Source organism: Odocoileus virginianus, chromosome 29, assembly GCF_023699985.2.
Source record: "Odocoileus virginianus isolate 20LAN1187 ecotype Illinois chromosome 29, Ovbor_1.2, whole genome shotgun sequence".
Classification (NCBI taxonomy): domain Eukaryota; kingdom Metazoa; phylum Chordata; class Mammalia; order Artiodactyla; family Cervidae; genus Odocoileus; species Odocoileus virginianus.
In genome coordinates this window covers 4,535,223-4,547,322 of record NC_069702.1, presented here as the reverse complement: position 1 = coordinate 4,547,322, position 12,100 = coordinate 4,535,223, and the positions used below count along the sequence as shown (strand labels likewise).

The following is a 12,100-nucleotide window of genomic DNA, read 5'->3' as shown; positions in this document are numbered from 1 at the left end:
TCTGAAAGTACTCTTTTTGCAGTTCATTCATTTGAGAAATGTGGAATGACACCTACCATGTTGTTTTAAATGTGTACCTGCTTTATTATGGGCACCATTCAGACACTGGGATACAGTCCAAACAACTCAGAGATAATTGCTAGTTTCCAGGGACATATTGCTGAATTTCCTGGCTAGGTCTTAGCCAGCAGACACTTTACTGTGGGACTAGGATTAAGTGACTTGGGTCTGTGGATATCTGTGTAAAAGAAGGAAGAACTGCCCAATGGACACCCAGAGAGCTGTGCTTTGATTCACAGTACTGACCCAGAACCCAGCTGTCAGCTATAAGCTGCGTGACCTTGAGCCAGCTGCCTGCCCTCTCTGAACCCGGACCAGCTCTGTGCAGTAGGATCAGTGTCCTCACCATGCAGGTTGTGGGAGGAGTCAGTAGAGTAACCTGTATAGACCTGAGCCCAGCACCCGGCTCGCGCAGAGCCCATCAGATGGGAGGCTCGTCCTCTCAGCTCCACAGACTGCAGGTTCGCATCCCCTCTGGGGCCTGGGGGACACCCGGCTTCACCGTCTGAGCTCTCTGCCTTGAGCAGGTGGCTGAGCCTCTGAGTTTCACCATCGGCGACTGTTCTCAGGGCAGGTGATGCCTGGAGGGGACCACGCCCCAGAGGCACCCTAGGTGCTCACACCGTGGGCACATTCTGGGCACAGCCTCTCTGAAGAGGGAGGCCACTCCTGCTTCCAGATGTGGGACCTGCAGCTGAAGAGCCAGCCCCGCCTGTGATCACACGGGGACCGAGGGGAGGCCCTGGCCCCAGGCTGCCCCTCCTTGGACCAGGGCCTCTGACCCCCAGGACATGGAGTTAATCAGCCCTGGAGCTTAATCCACAGGGCCTCCTGCACCCTGGCTGGTCCTGGGCTCTGGGGCCCATGGGTCCACGCAGATCGACAAATGAAGTCAGAATGTGTGGACACAGGTCACCCCAGATTGCCCAGTGTCAGAGGGGACCTCATTCTCACCAGCTGAGTGCCCGGCTGGGCTGCCAGAGCTGCAATTATTCAGGAGGAACCAGAAAGGCAGGATCAAACACAACCCTGTCCCCTGGGCTTGGGGCTGACCGCAAACCTGTACTAAAGGGACCCTGGGCACAGCTCAGCTGGGTTGGGGCCCCCTGGTTTATGCAGCCCCGCCCTGGCCACACAGAGCACAACCCAGGAGCTTCCTGAAGGGTCGTCCCCGGGACCCCCAGGGCATCCGCTCTCAGCTGCCTGGTGAGGACCCCCTGAGCGCAGCGTTACCTGGCCTTTCTGCCCGTCCGAGGCGACGCCATCCCACCAGAGCCGGAAATACTCCTGCTCCACAGCGATGAACCTGCGCTTCTTCTCAAGGGTCAGCTCCTCCACCACGGAGTTGTAGACGTTGGTGACATAAGCCTGCATGCTCTCCTGGGGTGGGGAGGGGGAGAGGCCATCACTCCAGGCCCCTGGGGGAAACCAGAGGGCGTGGACCAGGGACCGAGGAGGAACGTGCAGGGAGACACGGTGTCTGGGGTCCACTGGCACTCCGGCCCAGCCTACCCTAGACTCCCCCTCCTCCTGAAACAAGGGAGCCCGGTGTCCACTCTGTGCTGGATGGGCGGTGAGCCCTGCACTGAGAGAAGGACCCGAGCGGGCCCCCTTAGATGGGAGCCTGCCCCTGAGGAGAGTCATGAGGGGACAGAGACTCTATGAGACAGAGGGATGTGCCAGTCCAGTGGGGTGTGCTGACCACTCCTGCCTTTGAGGACCGGCAATTGACAACAGGGCCCCGGGATTGAGGTCCAGGGACTCAGATGGGCCTTCTTGGGATGAAATGATGGGGAAGTGTGTGTCAAGGGCTGAGGCTGAGAGGAGCTGACCCCCCAAGTCGTCTCTCTGGATCTATCTCCTCCCCCGAGGCTGGGAGCCCCCAGGATGGAGCTGAGCTTGCTCCCATCTGGGTCAGGCTGGCTCACCGTGGTGCCTGGATGCTGATAAAGGAATGCAAGGAGCCCTGGGCAGAGAGGAGGACTGGGCAAGGCGGAGATGTTTCCTGACTTGGGCAGCACCCCACCCTGGGCCTCAGTGTCTCTTCTGTAAACTGGGGGTAACGAGCCTGCTTCCCACACGTCAGCAGTTCCACACGCAGGTGTGTGACCACCCACAGACGCTGCCCAGTGAGCCGGGACCAGACTCAACACTCAGCCTCAGGGCCTCTTGCTGCCCGACTCCCTTTAAAGTGAGCGACTCTCTTATTAACGTCTCATGGAAAGTATTGTATCCATGATCACAGAGTGGTCGTATTCATTTGTTTCCTTCCTCCTTCCAGAGAGAGATTGCACAGGCCTGGGTAATCATTTCAGTTACCTGCACTGGAAACTTATGGAAATCAGTCTTGCCCTCTTTTCCTCGGCCCTGGCTCATATATTCACTCAAGGCATATTTGAGGAACACGTTCCACCCATTGCAGCAGGGGACACATTCTCACCCCTGCCCACAGCCAGCTCATGTGAGTTGCTCAGTCGTGTCCGACTCTGTGGCCCCATCAGCCCTATCCCGCCATGCTCCTCTGTCCATGGAATTTTCCAGGCAAGAATACTGGAGTGAGTTACCATTTCCTTCTCCAGCATATCTACCTGACCCAGGAATCAAAGCTGGGTCTCCATCACTGCAGCAGATTCTTTACCATCTGAGCCAGCAGGGCAGTCCTCAGCCAGTCCAGAGCCAGAGAGTGATGGACCCCAGGCCGAGACCCCTGATGGCAGAGACCCAGGACTCAAACCCACTCTGGAGTCCAGATGGAAAAAGAACCGCACCTTCAAGAGGTGTGCAGGGGTCACTCAGGGCACCTACCTGCACGGTGTGCAGCCAGCCCACGTCCATGTGGCTGTGCGGAACCACGAATACCCTCAGTCGGGGCTCAGAAGGAGCCCCCAGGGGCCACATCAGGCCCAACTGCAGGAGCAGAGGCAGCCAGCCCCGCGGCTCCATCTCCTCGGCCAGCACAGGGGCTGGAGGACGTCTGCCTGCCTGCGGGCCCCGCCTCCTGCCAGCCGACCAGGCCACCGCCCTTTGGTGGATGCAGCGGGATGGAGACCAGGAGTGACGCCCACACAGAGGCTGTCACCTGAGCGGTGCAGGCGGGGGCCCTCACTGCCTTGCAGCACTCTGCTCCATCTGGGGTTTCCTGACCATCCGCCTTTAGCCAAACCCCAAACACCACCTCCCCAGGGAAGCCTGCCAGCTTCCCTCTGGCTCCCCTCACCCCAGTCCTCATGCCCCTCCCTTAGGCCTCTCCCGGTATTTCCCACTGGGCATCTCACCCATCCCTGCCCTCACCCACTGGACTGGCTCCTTCACATTGCCCTGCAAATCCTAACTCAGTGTGGGGCCTGCCACCACCAGGAACACTCTCCTTCACATGGAACCCCAAGTCTGAGCCTTGCAGTAGGGGTTGTCATCTCTCTTTTAAGGGGGCTTTCACAAATAGGGCCTGACTATCCCAGGTCACACAGCTAGTGTAGGAGCAAGAGGGCCTGAAAATTTCAGAATTAGGTCTGGATCATGGATAGTGACCTTGGCAAGATGCCTGAACCCTCTAGGACTCAGCAGCCCATCTGTAAATTGGGACCCATAGAGGAGCTGGGGACCTGAGAGGGAATTCACAGGAGATGATAACAGCGGGTCACCTTCCTGGAGGATGGCTGGCATGGTGGTGCAGCCTGCAGGGGCCAGAGTGTTGCCTGGGGGTCTCTGTAACCCTGACTTGGAGCAGGGGTCTGGGAGTGGGTTCTGCTGTCGGACTTCCAAATGCCTGAGCGGCTCTTTCTGTCGCTGCCCGACCTGAGACTCACTCTCACTTTTGGCCACCTTGTCCCCTCCCCCAGCAAATACATCTGGAGAACACGGTCTCCAAGCAGGTCTCTATCCTTCCTGTATCATCCCCCTCCCTGGTACCCACCTGGCCTGACTTGACCTGGACTTTCCTCCCAGTGGGGGTCTTAACCAACAAACACATCCCATCTCACAGATCTGGAGACCGGAAGGCCCCCAGAGAGTCAGGGCTCAGGGCAGATTCTGTGACAGCCTCGGGGGCTCGCTCTCCGGCACTGGGTGCTTGCTAAATCACTTTAGTCAAGTCCGATTCTTAAGGACCCTATGGAATGCCGGTCCTCTGTCCCGGGACTCCCCAGGCGAGAATACTGGACTGTGTTGCCATGCCTTCCACCAGGGGATCTTTCCAACCCATTGATCAAACCTGAATTGCTTATGCCTCTGGCATTGGCAGGCAGGTTCTTCACCAGCAGGTGGCTCAGATGATAAAGAATCACCGGCAGTGCAGGAGACCCAGGTTCAATTCCTGGGTAGGGAAGATGGCCTCGAGAAGGAAACGACTACGCAACCCATTATTCTTCCCTGGAGAATTCCATAGCAAGGGGAGCCTGGTGGGCTTAAGTCCATGGGGTCACAAAGAGTCAGACATGACTGAGTAACTAACACCCTTGTCCTTCAAGAGAAGGTAGCATTTTCTTGCAGGGACAGGCTTCAGCACAGGAGCGGTTCTTTCTGGATCAGGCTCTGTCAGGCCCAGTTGTCCAGTGGAAGAGGCTACTTGAGTTTCTGGGACCCATGACCTTGGTTCCTGGAAGCAAACTGTTGTCAAGCAAAAGGGCTGGTGCACATGTGTTCGGCTCCAAGGAGAATCACCATGGACTCCACACTGAACCCGAGCACCGTGAGAAGGACACGTGGTCCCTGAAGACCCCACAGCAGTGCCAGCTTGTGCCCAGGGTCACACGTGGGCATGCGGCCTGTGACCTCTTCCTGATCCGGGCCATAGCGCCTCATGAGAGTGTGAAGCATGACTTGGGCTGGGTGTTCTAGAGAAAGAACAGCCCGACCCTACTCTGTGCTGCGTGGGAGCTTGTAAGATGGACCCACCAGCACCATTTCCACCTATTCTTTGTGACATCAGTGCTGTCTGTCCTCTAGGTCGGGTGGCCAGCCTGGGGGCTCAGGATGCCCTGATGGGCAAACTGCCTGGGGCTGCACCCAGTGCCAAGCGCCTCCCCCCAGCAACAGGGGCCCGGCATCCTCTAGCTTCCAACCTTTCAGCTCCCATGTCTGCCGCTGGGAGCCTGACCTGAAACCTGCACCTGGACCCTCCAGCACTTGTCCCCTCTGCCTTTCTGGCCTCACCTCCCACCGCCTCTTCTGCTCACTCCATCCTGAAGCTGCTGGAGGGTCCACTGCCCCCCATCCTCATGACCTTTTTCCTCTGCTGTGTGTGAGGTTTAATATTAATAATCCTTACCCTGGGTGTTCCGTGTTTCACTTGCTACATGGTTTCCTTCCATCTTTGGGAGTTTCCATCTTTTGGCCTGAGCTGTCGGAACTTCCTGTAGGGCAGGTGTGCCCAGGGACCAGGGCAAGAGTCTGAGATTGGACACAGAGCTTGGCATCACACATCCGGGTCAGCAGCTCCCTCCCGTATATCTTAGGCATAGCCCTCCACAGCAGGGGCGTCTCCACCCTGAAATGAGCCCGTGAAGGTACCCAGGACACAGCACGGCCACTGTTAACCCTGGGGGACTTGAGATCTGACAGGATGCAGGCAGATGCATTCTGGTATCCCTGTGGATTATTGCTTCTGTCTTTGGGAGAACACCTGGCTTTGACTCTTGCAGGTGAAGCAGGAGGGTGAGCATGTGTGAAGCTACCGTCTGTGACAGGAGAGGAGAGAGAGGGCCGGCTCCAGTGGGCAGGGGAAGACACGGGTCCTTAATGCGATTTTATTTAAGAAGTCAGAACACCCCCATCCATCCATTTCCTGTCGTTAGCCCACCAGCTTGGCAGCTGTTCCCCTCACCCTCTAGGCTGCCTTTCTGTGTCCTGGGACCAAGAATCTGCCAAGGGCTCACTGCTCTTGAAAGTGAATGAAGAACGTGCGGATCTCCTTCGGGTAGATGGTGACCTCGGGGCCTCCTGGAGGTGGCGGGGGCTGACTGGAGTTGCCTGGGAGCAGAGAGGGTCTGTCGGGCACGGCCCCTGGACCACCTGCTTCCCGAGGCCCCCTCCTCCCAGCATCCCCCTGGCAACACTGCGCCTGCTCCGTCTGTGGCTCCCACTGTGACCACAGCCCTCAGCGGCCCCCTGCTGACAGGACTGCACTGCCCGGGGGCCTCTTTCATTTCCGGCCTCCCCTGAGGGCCCAGCACAGTCAAGGCGTGTGCAGGGGGCTTGGGGCTGCTTGGTCTTGTTTCTCCGTGGGTGGTGGCCCCATATATGTGCCTAAGAGTCCTCTCACTGAGGCCATGGGGGGCCCTGCCCTTGATCTCAGTGGGCTGTCCTCAGACACACCCTGGGCTTTAGGCTTCCTCCTTGGGATGAAACTTGCTCCTGCATCCATCCCTCTATCCATCCATCCATACAAACATCCAATCATCCACCATACACTCTTCCATCCTTTCATACTGCCCTCCATCCTGCATCCTCCGATCCATCTGTTCAACCTCCATCCTCACAACAGTCCATGTTCTGTCCACTTTCCTTCCTTTCATTCATCCTTCATTCATCCTCTTTCCTTCCTTCATCCCTCTTTCCATCCATCCGTCACTCAACCATTGAGCTGTCCATCATCCATCTACTTTTCTTCCTTCCTTCCATCTTTTTTTTTCTATCAAACCATCCCTTCACCCATCTGTCTATCATACATTGACTAAGTGCCTCCTTATGCAGCCAGACTATGCTGTGTGCAGGGGCCAAAAAAGGAGGTAAATGGGACAGAGCTCACTGAGGGAGAGGGGAGAGCAAGGGAGGCTCCTGACTCAGCCCTGACCTGGGGAGTGAGTCAGGGGAGGCCCAGAAAGGGCACAAGTGCTTTCCAGGCAGAAGGAACAGCAGAGGCAAAGATTTCCAGGCAAGAAGCAGTCTGTGTGTGCAGCATAATGCACAGCAGGGCAACCGTCAGAACATCTGAGTGTGCAGCTAAAGTTTAGGGCTCACTCAAGGCCTCAGAGGGTTGTAGTCTTGGACACACAAGTGCACCCACGCACACACACAACCTGTGTGGAGCTCTGGCACGTGGAGACTGACCTGAAGCTTAGAGTCTATGACCTTCTGTGGCTGATTCAGGAAGGCTGAGACCCAGAGAAGGAGGACGGCCAGCTCCAGGTCACCCAGGCCTCAGGAGCAGAGCTGGGGTCTGGCTGGGAGTGAGGCTGGGGACCCGGGGAGGGTTCAGGACCAGGGCATCCGAACCTCTGTGGCGGTGAGGGTCCCGCGTGCTCCAGGTCCAGCGATGCATCTCGCTCACGTTCCAGGTCCCTGTGAGCGAGCGCTCCTCCACGGACACCACGGAGCCCAGTCCCCGCAGCACAGACTGCAGGACAGAGCAAGGGAGGGGTGAGCACCCGGACCCCAGACCTGAGCAGAGACCCCGACGCAGCAGGGCGGCCGCACCAGGGCCCAGGGCCCAGCATCCCCCACATTCATTGCAGGGCAAGTCCCTGCAGGAGGAGGGGCAGCCCCATTTTACAGGTGAGGACCTGAGGCTGGGGGCAGCTGGCCCCCCAGTGCTGGCTGATCAGCACGCCCAGCAGGTGGCGGGCAGGTGGGGCCGCCCCAGGAAACACCCAGACACCAGGGTGTGTCTCCCGAGGGCGTGTCCTCCTGGGGGCCTGACTCTGTGATGTCGGAGCAGGACACGGGAGGGCAGGTTACCTGCAGGTTCACCGTCACAGGCTGAGACAGCACGGGGTCCTGGTCCACCTCATACAGGTGCTGGAGCCGCAGCAGGACACGGCGGAGGTCTGCCTTGGCCTCATGCTTTCGGTCTTAGGGACAGAAGGAAGGTGGCCGTGAGGACAACAATCTCTGCCTGGCACTTTACACTCTCACCTCCATTTCACATCTTCAACCTCCCTCGGAGGCAGCTAACACAGCCCCACTTTGCAGATGAGCCAGGGGCTCAGAGAGGGGCGGCCACTTGCCCAGACACACAGCCGGTGTGCATGAAGAAGGAGCGGGGCTGGGGGGGGGGCGGGGGGATTCAGACCCAGGTGCAGCCAAAGTGACTGCCTCCCACTGCCCACATGAGGGCCGTTGCAGCTGTCTGAAACTCTTCATTCTTGTTCACTGGTGAGCTCCTCATTGGGCCTGTCCTTCTGACTTCCTGTTCTCTGGAACTTTCTCTCTGCCCTGGCACCTGTGAATGGGGGGTGTGGCCTCATATCCCTGAAGATGAGGCACCATTGCAAAGGTGATGTGTCATGTCTCACAGAAGCTTATTTCTGCCACTGAGACCTAGGAAATGTGTTGAAATATAGCCTCTATCTGCTGGTCTTTGGAGACCAAATGAGAAGAGCCACCCTGCTGATCCCACAGAGCAAGAGGTCGAAATGAACTGTGCTGTGTGAGGACAGTGATGCTGTGGGCTCCTTGTTACTTTGCATAAGAAGTCTGCAAAGTCTCTTGTCTCCATTCAAGTGATGGGGTAGGGACTGGAGATCTAGAATCAAGGAAGGATTTCTGGCACTGGAAATGTAGCTAGAGATGATGACAATGGTGATGCAGGTGATGATGACAATGGGGTTGTATGTTTCTGGGAAGGCAGGCGGCCCTCTTGGCATCCCCAGCACTCCCCTCGCTCGGCCTCTTATTCACCTTCCTGGGAACAGGGTCTTGCTTGGCCCAGCCCGTGTCTCCTTCACTTCATTCAGTACAAGCAGCCTCCAGGAGGTACTTTCTCAGTGTCTCGGCCACACACACACACACACACACACACACAAGTGAGAGCCAAATGACTCTGCAGCTGCTGGGAACCTCATCTACCCCATCATATGTGTCAAGTGGGCAGTGGAGCAGGGATGCTGGAGGTCAGGGTCAGGAAGCCACCTGGCTGCAAGCTTGAGCCAGTCTTTCAAAGATCCAGTTTATCAGGCACAAAGGCAACATCTGGCCTTGACTTCTTTCTATTCCTCCTTCTTAATCGGGCTGACACTTATATGGAACGTCCTAGGCCCTGAGCGTGGCTTTGGGGACACAGCAGTGGCTGGGGCACAGTCAGCCCTGCCCTGGAACTGCTCAGAGTCTAAAGGGGCAGGTAAGGGGTACAGGACCTATTTGTTTCTGGGAGGTGTTGCCTCCACCAGGAAGCCCTCAGTGATGCCTAGCTGGGACTTTCCTCAGATCACTGTCATTACTCTCTGATGAACTGCCTGCTTCCCTCTGTAGACAGGGGCCCACCGAGCCCAGGGATGTTTCCTGCGTCATCCATGGTTCAATCCACAGTGCCTGACATTAGAATCATTTTTCAAGGCATGAACGGAACCTCATCAAAGTCATGCCTGAGCCCAAAATACAGGTGGGACACAGGTGTCTGAGGCTCCAGGAGAAGACCCTGGAAGAAGCAGGACCTGAAAGAGCCTGGACGACTCTGAGGAGAGCCCCTCTGTCCAGTGATGGGCTGGGAGTGGGGGAGGCTGGCATGTGGCACCTTTCTGGAGAGTCCGCAGGTGCTCTGTGTGGTTTGAGCTGTACTTCCAGCCGGGGATGCTGAGGATCTGCAGGTGGACGCTTGGGGGCAGCGTCACAGCCTCTTGCTGCCTGGAGCCTGAGCCACGCGGGGCAGTCTCTGCAAGGCAGATGGACAACAAGGAGAGGCTTTGGGCCAAACTCTCCTCCTGACACTCACAGCTCGCCACACTAAGTCCCCCGCTTCGTCTGATCTCACTCCCTCCCACGTGTGGTCCACAGGGCAGGCAGCCTGAAGCACCTGTTCATGCAAAAGCCCCAGCCTGCCTTGACTCTCTAGTCCAGCCGGTTCAAACTGCAGCCCGGGAGATGGGACCAGAGAGAAGACGCCATTTCTTCCAGAACTTGCAGGGAGTTCACACAGAGACCCGCCCCGTGAACAAGGTCTCAGACGCCAGCTCCCGTGCTGACATCTATCGCTGCCTCTGCCCAGACGGACTCAGCCCTCCTCTTCCAGGAGATGCTCTGGGCTCCAGCGGGAGCCGCCATGGCCTCACAACTCCCAGGCCTCAGTGATTGGTCAGGCTTGGGTCACGTGATTCAATCCGGGCCAATCAGCGCCTTCCCTGGGATCTCTGCCCGTGGCACCGGCCTCTCAGTTCCTTCGGTCCCAGAGCTGTTCACGGCCACGTCCCGGACAAGAGCAGAAAGAGGGTGTGCAGACAGCGAAGCTCAGGTGACAGAAGCCGGGAGGGAGAGCCGCATGAGGGGCCCAGCACCCGAGGAAGCAATACACGCTCCCCTTCCCTGAGGTGCGTCTGCCCCGGAATAAAGGCTCCTCTGGCTCCGTCTCAGACCTTCGGTTTCTCCGTGTGCAGGTGGAAGAGCCCAGGGTCAAACCTGGGACGAGCTGACCACAGCCGTGGACGGGACCGTGGGCGGCGCTGACCACAGCCGTGGACGGGACCGTGGGCGGCGCTGACCACAGCCGTGACGGGACCGTGGGGGGCGCTGACCACTGCCGTGGACGGGACCGTGGGCGGCGCTGACCACAGCCGTGGACGGGACCGTGGGCGGCGCTGACCACAGCCGTGGACGGGACCGTGGGCGGCGCTGACCACAGCCGTGGACGGGACCGTGGGCGGCGCTGACCACAGCCGTGGACGGGACCGTGGGCGGCGCTGACCACAGCCGTGGACGGGACCGTGGGCGGCGCTGACCACAGCCGTGGACGGGACCGTGGGTGGCGCTGACCACAGCCGTGGAGCTCTCTCTCCGCGGCAACACCTTCTCTGCAGCCAGGAAGGAACCACTGACTGACCCAGGAGCAGCCCCAGCCCAGCTGCCAGACCCGCCCGCCCCTGTCCTCGGAGTCTGCACCTGAACCAGGCGTGGCTGGGCAGGCAGCTCCTGACAGTCCCGGAAGAGACGGACATGAGCACCTGCTCCCGAGAGGCCCAGAGCTGCACCGTCTCCCTCCTGCCCCAGCCTCTTGTCCAGCTCGTCCTTCCATTCCACTGCCTTCCCCACGCCCAGCCCAAGTACCTGCCCCTGCAGTTTCTTTTCTTACAAACAAAAGGTCAACTGTTATCTCTTGAATTTGATCACTATACACTGACCTTGTCTGGGGTTGCAAAGTCCACCAAACATACAGACATCAGGTCTCTCGTGACCTCTAATCCCTCTTCACCCTGAAGTTGGATCCCCATGACTTGTCCCTGCTTTGAGCCCTTGAGAAAACCTCAGGACAAGAGCTGGGTCTAATGCAGGTACAATCTGCAGCATATGGCAGGCATTCAATAGATGCTCAGTGAATGAGTCAGCTACCACCCACCTTCTTGCTAATGCCTTGTAAAGGTCTAGCCTAAATCTCAAACTGGGAAAACCTAAAATCATGCCCTCATCAAAACTTCTGCAAGGGATGAAAAATAGAAAACAGGTTAAGGATTACAGGCTAAATTTGGAATTAATGTGGGTTTGACTACAACCATTGAAATAAGTCAAATATTGTAATAAAGTCAGACTTGAGTGTCTTGGTTTCATAGTGCATATAAAATTTATGTTTACACTTTACCATAATCTATTGTGTGCAATAGCATTATGTCTAAGGAAAACAGTTTATATATACATTAGATTTTAAAAGCTTTCTTGTTAAAAAGTTTACCTCAGGTGAGACTTCAGTGATTAGCAATCTTTCTGCAAGAACAATGACAAAGATCACTAATCCTATAGCAATTATAGTAATAATGAAAAATATTTGAATACTGTGAGAAATAGCAAAATGTGATACATTGATGTGAACTGAGCAAATGCTGTTTAAAGAGCAGTGCAGACGAACACGCTGCTGCAAGATTCAGCAAACTTTCAATTTGTAAACAATGCAGTATCCTCAATGCTCAAAAAAAAAAAAAGAAGAAAGAAAACAAAAGCATATATGTTGAGGTATACCTGTAGACAGAATGGACAAATACAGACTTTGTGTTTGTGTCTATAAAATTTAAAAGATTCTCTATAGTAGCATCTTCAAATACTTTCAAATGCACTCATGTTTAAAGTATTTCATATTCAACTATTTAGCTATGATGCCCAACTGTAGTGAAGGAAACTTATACAA

At 56.6% G+C, this 12,100-nt stretch overlaps 2 protein-coding genes across 2 annotated transcripts in view; both read right to left on the bottom strand.

Moving 5' to 3' along the window:
* The window catches only part of LOC110148604 (epididymis-specific alpha-mannosidase-like), a 41,923-nt gene extending 38,902 nt beyond the window's left edge, over positions 1–3,021 (bottom strand). Inside the window, exons 1-2 of the mRNA XM_070458074.1 lie at positions 2,866–3,021; positions 1,294–1,440 (exon numbers count right to left, since the gene is read on the bottom strand). Coding sequence (XP_070314175.1) covers positions 1,294–1,440; positions 2,866–3,003 — 285 coding nt within the window. The 5' untranslated portion in view covers positions 3,004–3,021. The remainder of the gene's footprint in view (positions 1–1,293; positions 1,441–2,865) is intronic.
* Positions 3,022–5,746: 2,725 nt separating this feature from the next.
* The window catches only part of LOC110148608 (epididymis-specific alpha-mannosidase), a 42,198-nt gene continuing 35,844 nt past the window's right edge, over positions 5,747–12,100 (bottom strand). The window contains 4 exon segments of the mRNA XM_070458073.1: positions 5,747–6,027; positions 7,273–7,393; positions 7,735–7,847; positions 9,509–9,646. Coding sequence (XP_070314174.1) covers positions 5,930–6,027; positions 7,273–7,393; positions 7,735–7,847; positions 9,509–9,646 — 470 coding nt within the window. The 3' untranslated portion in view covers positions 5,747–5,929.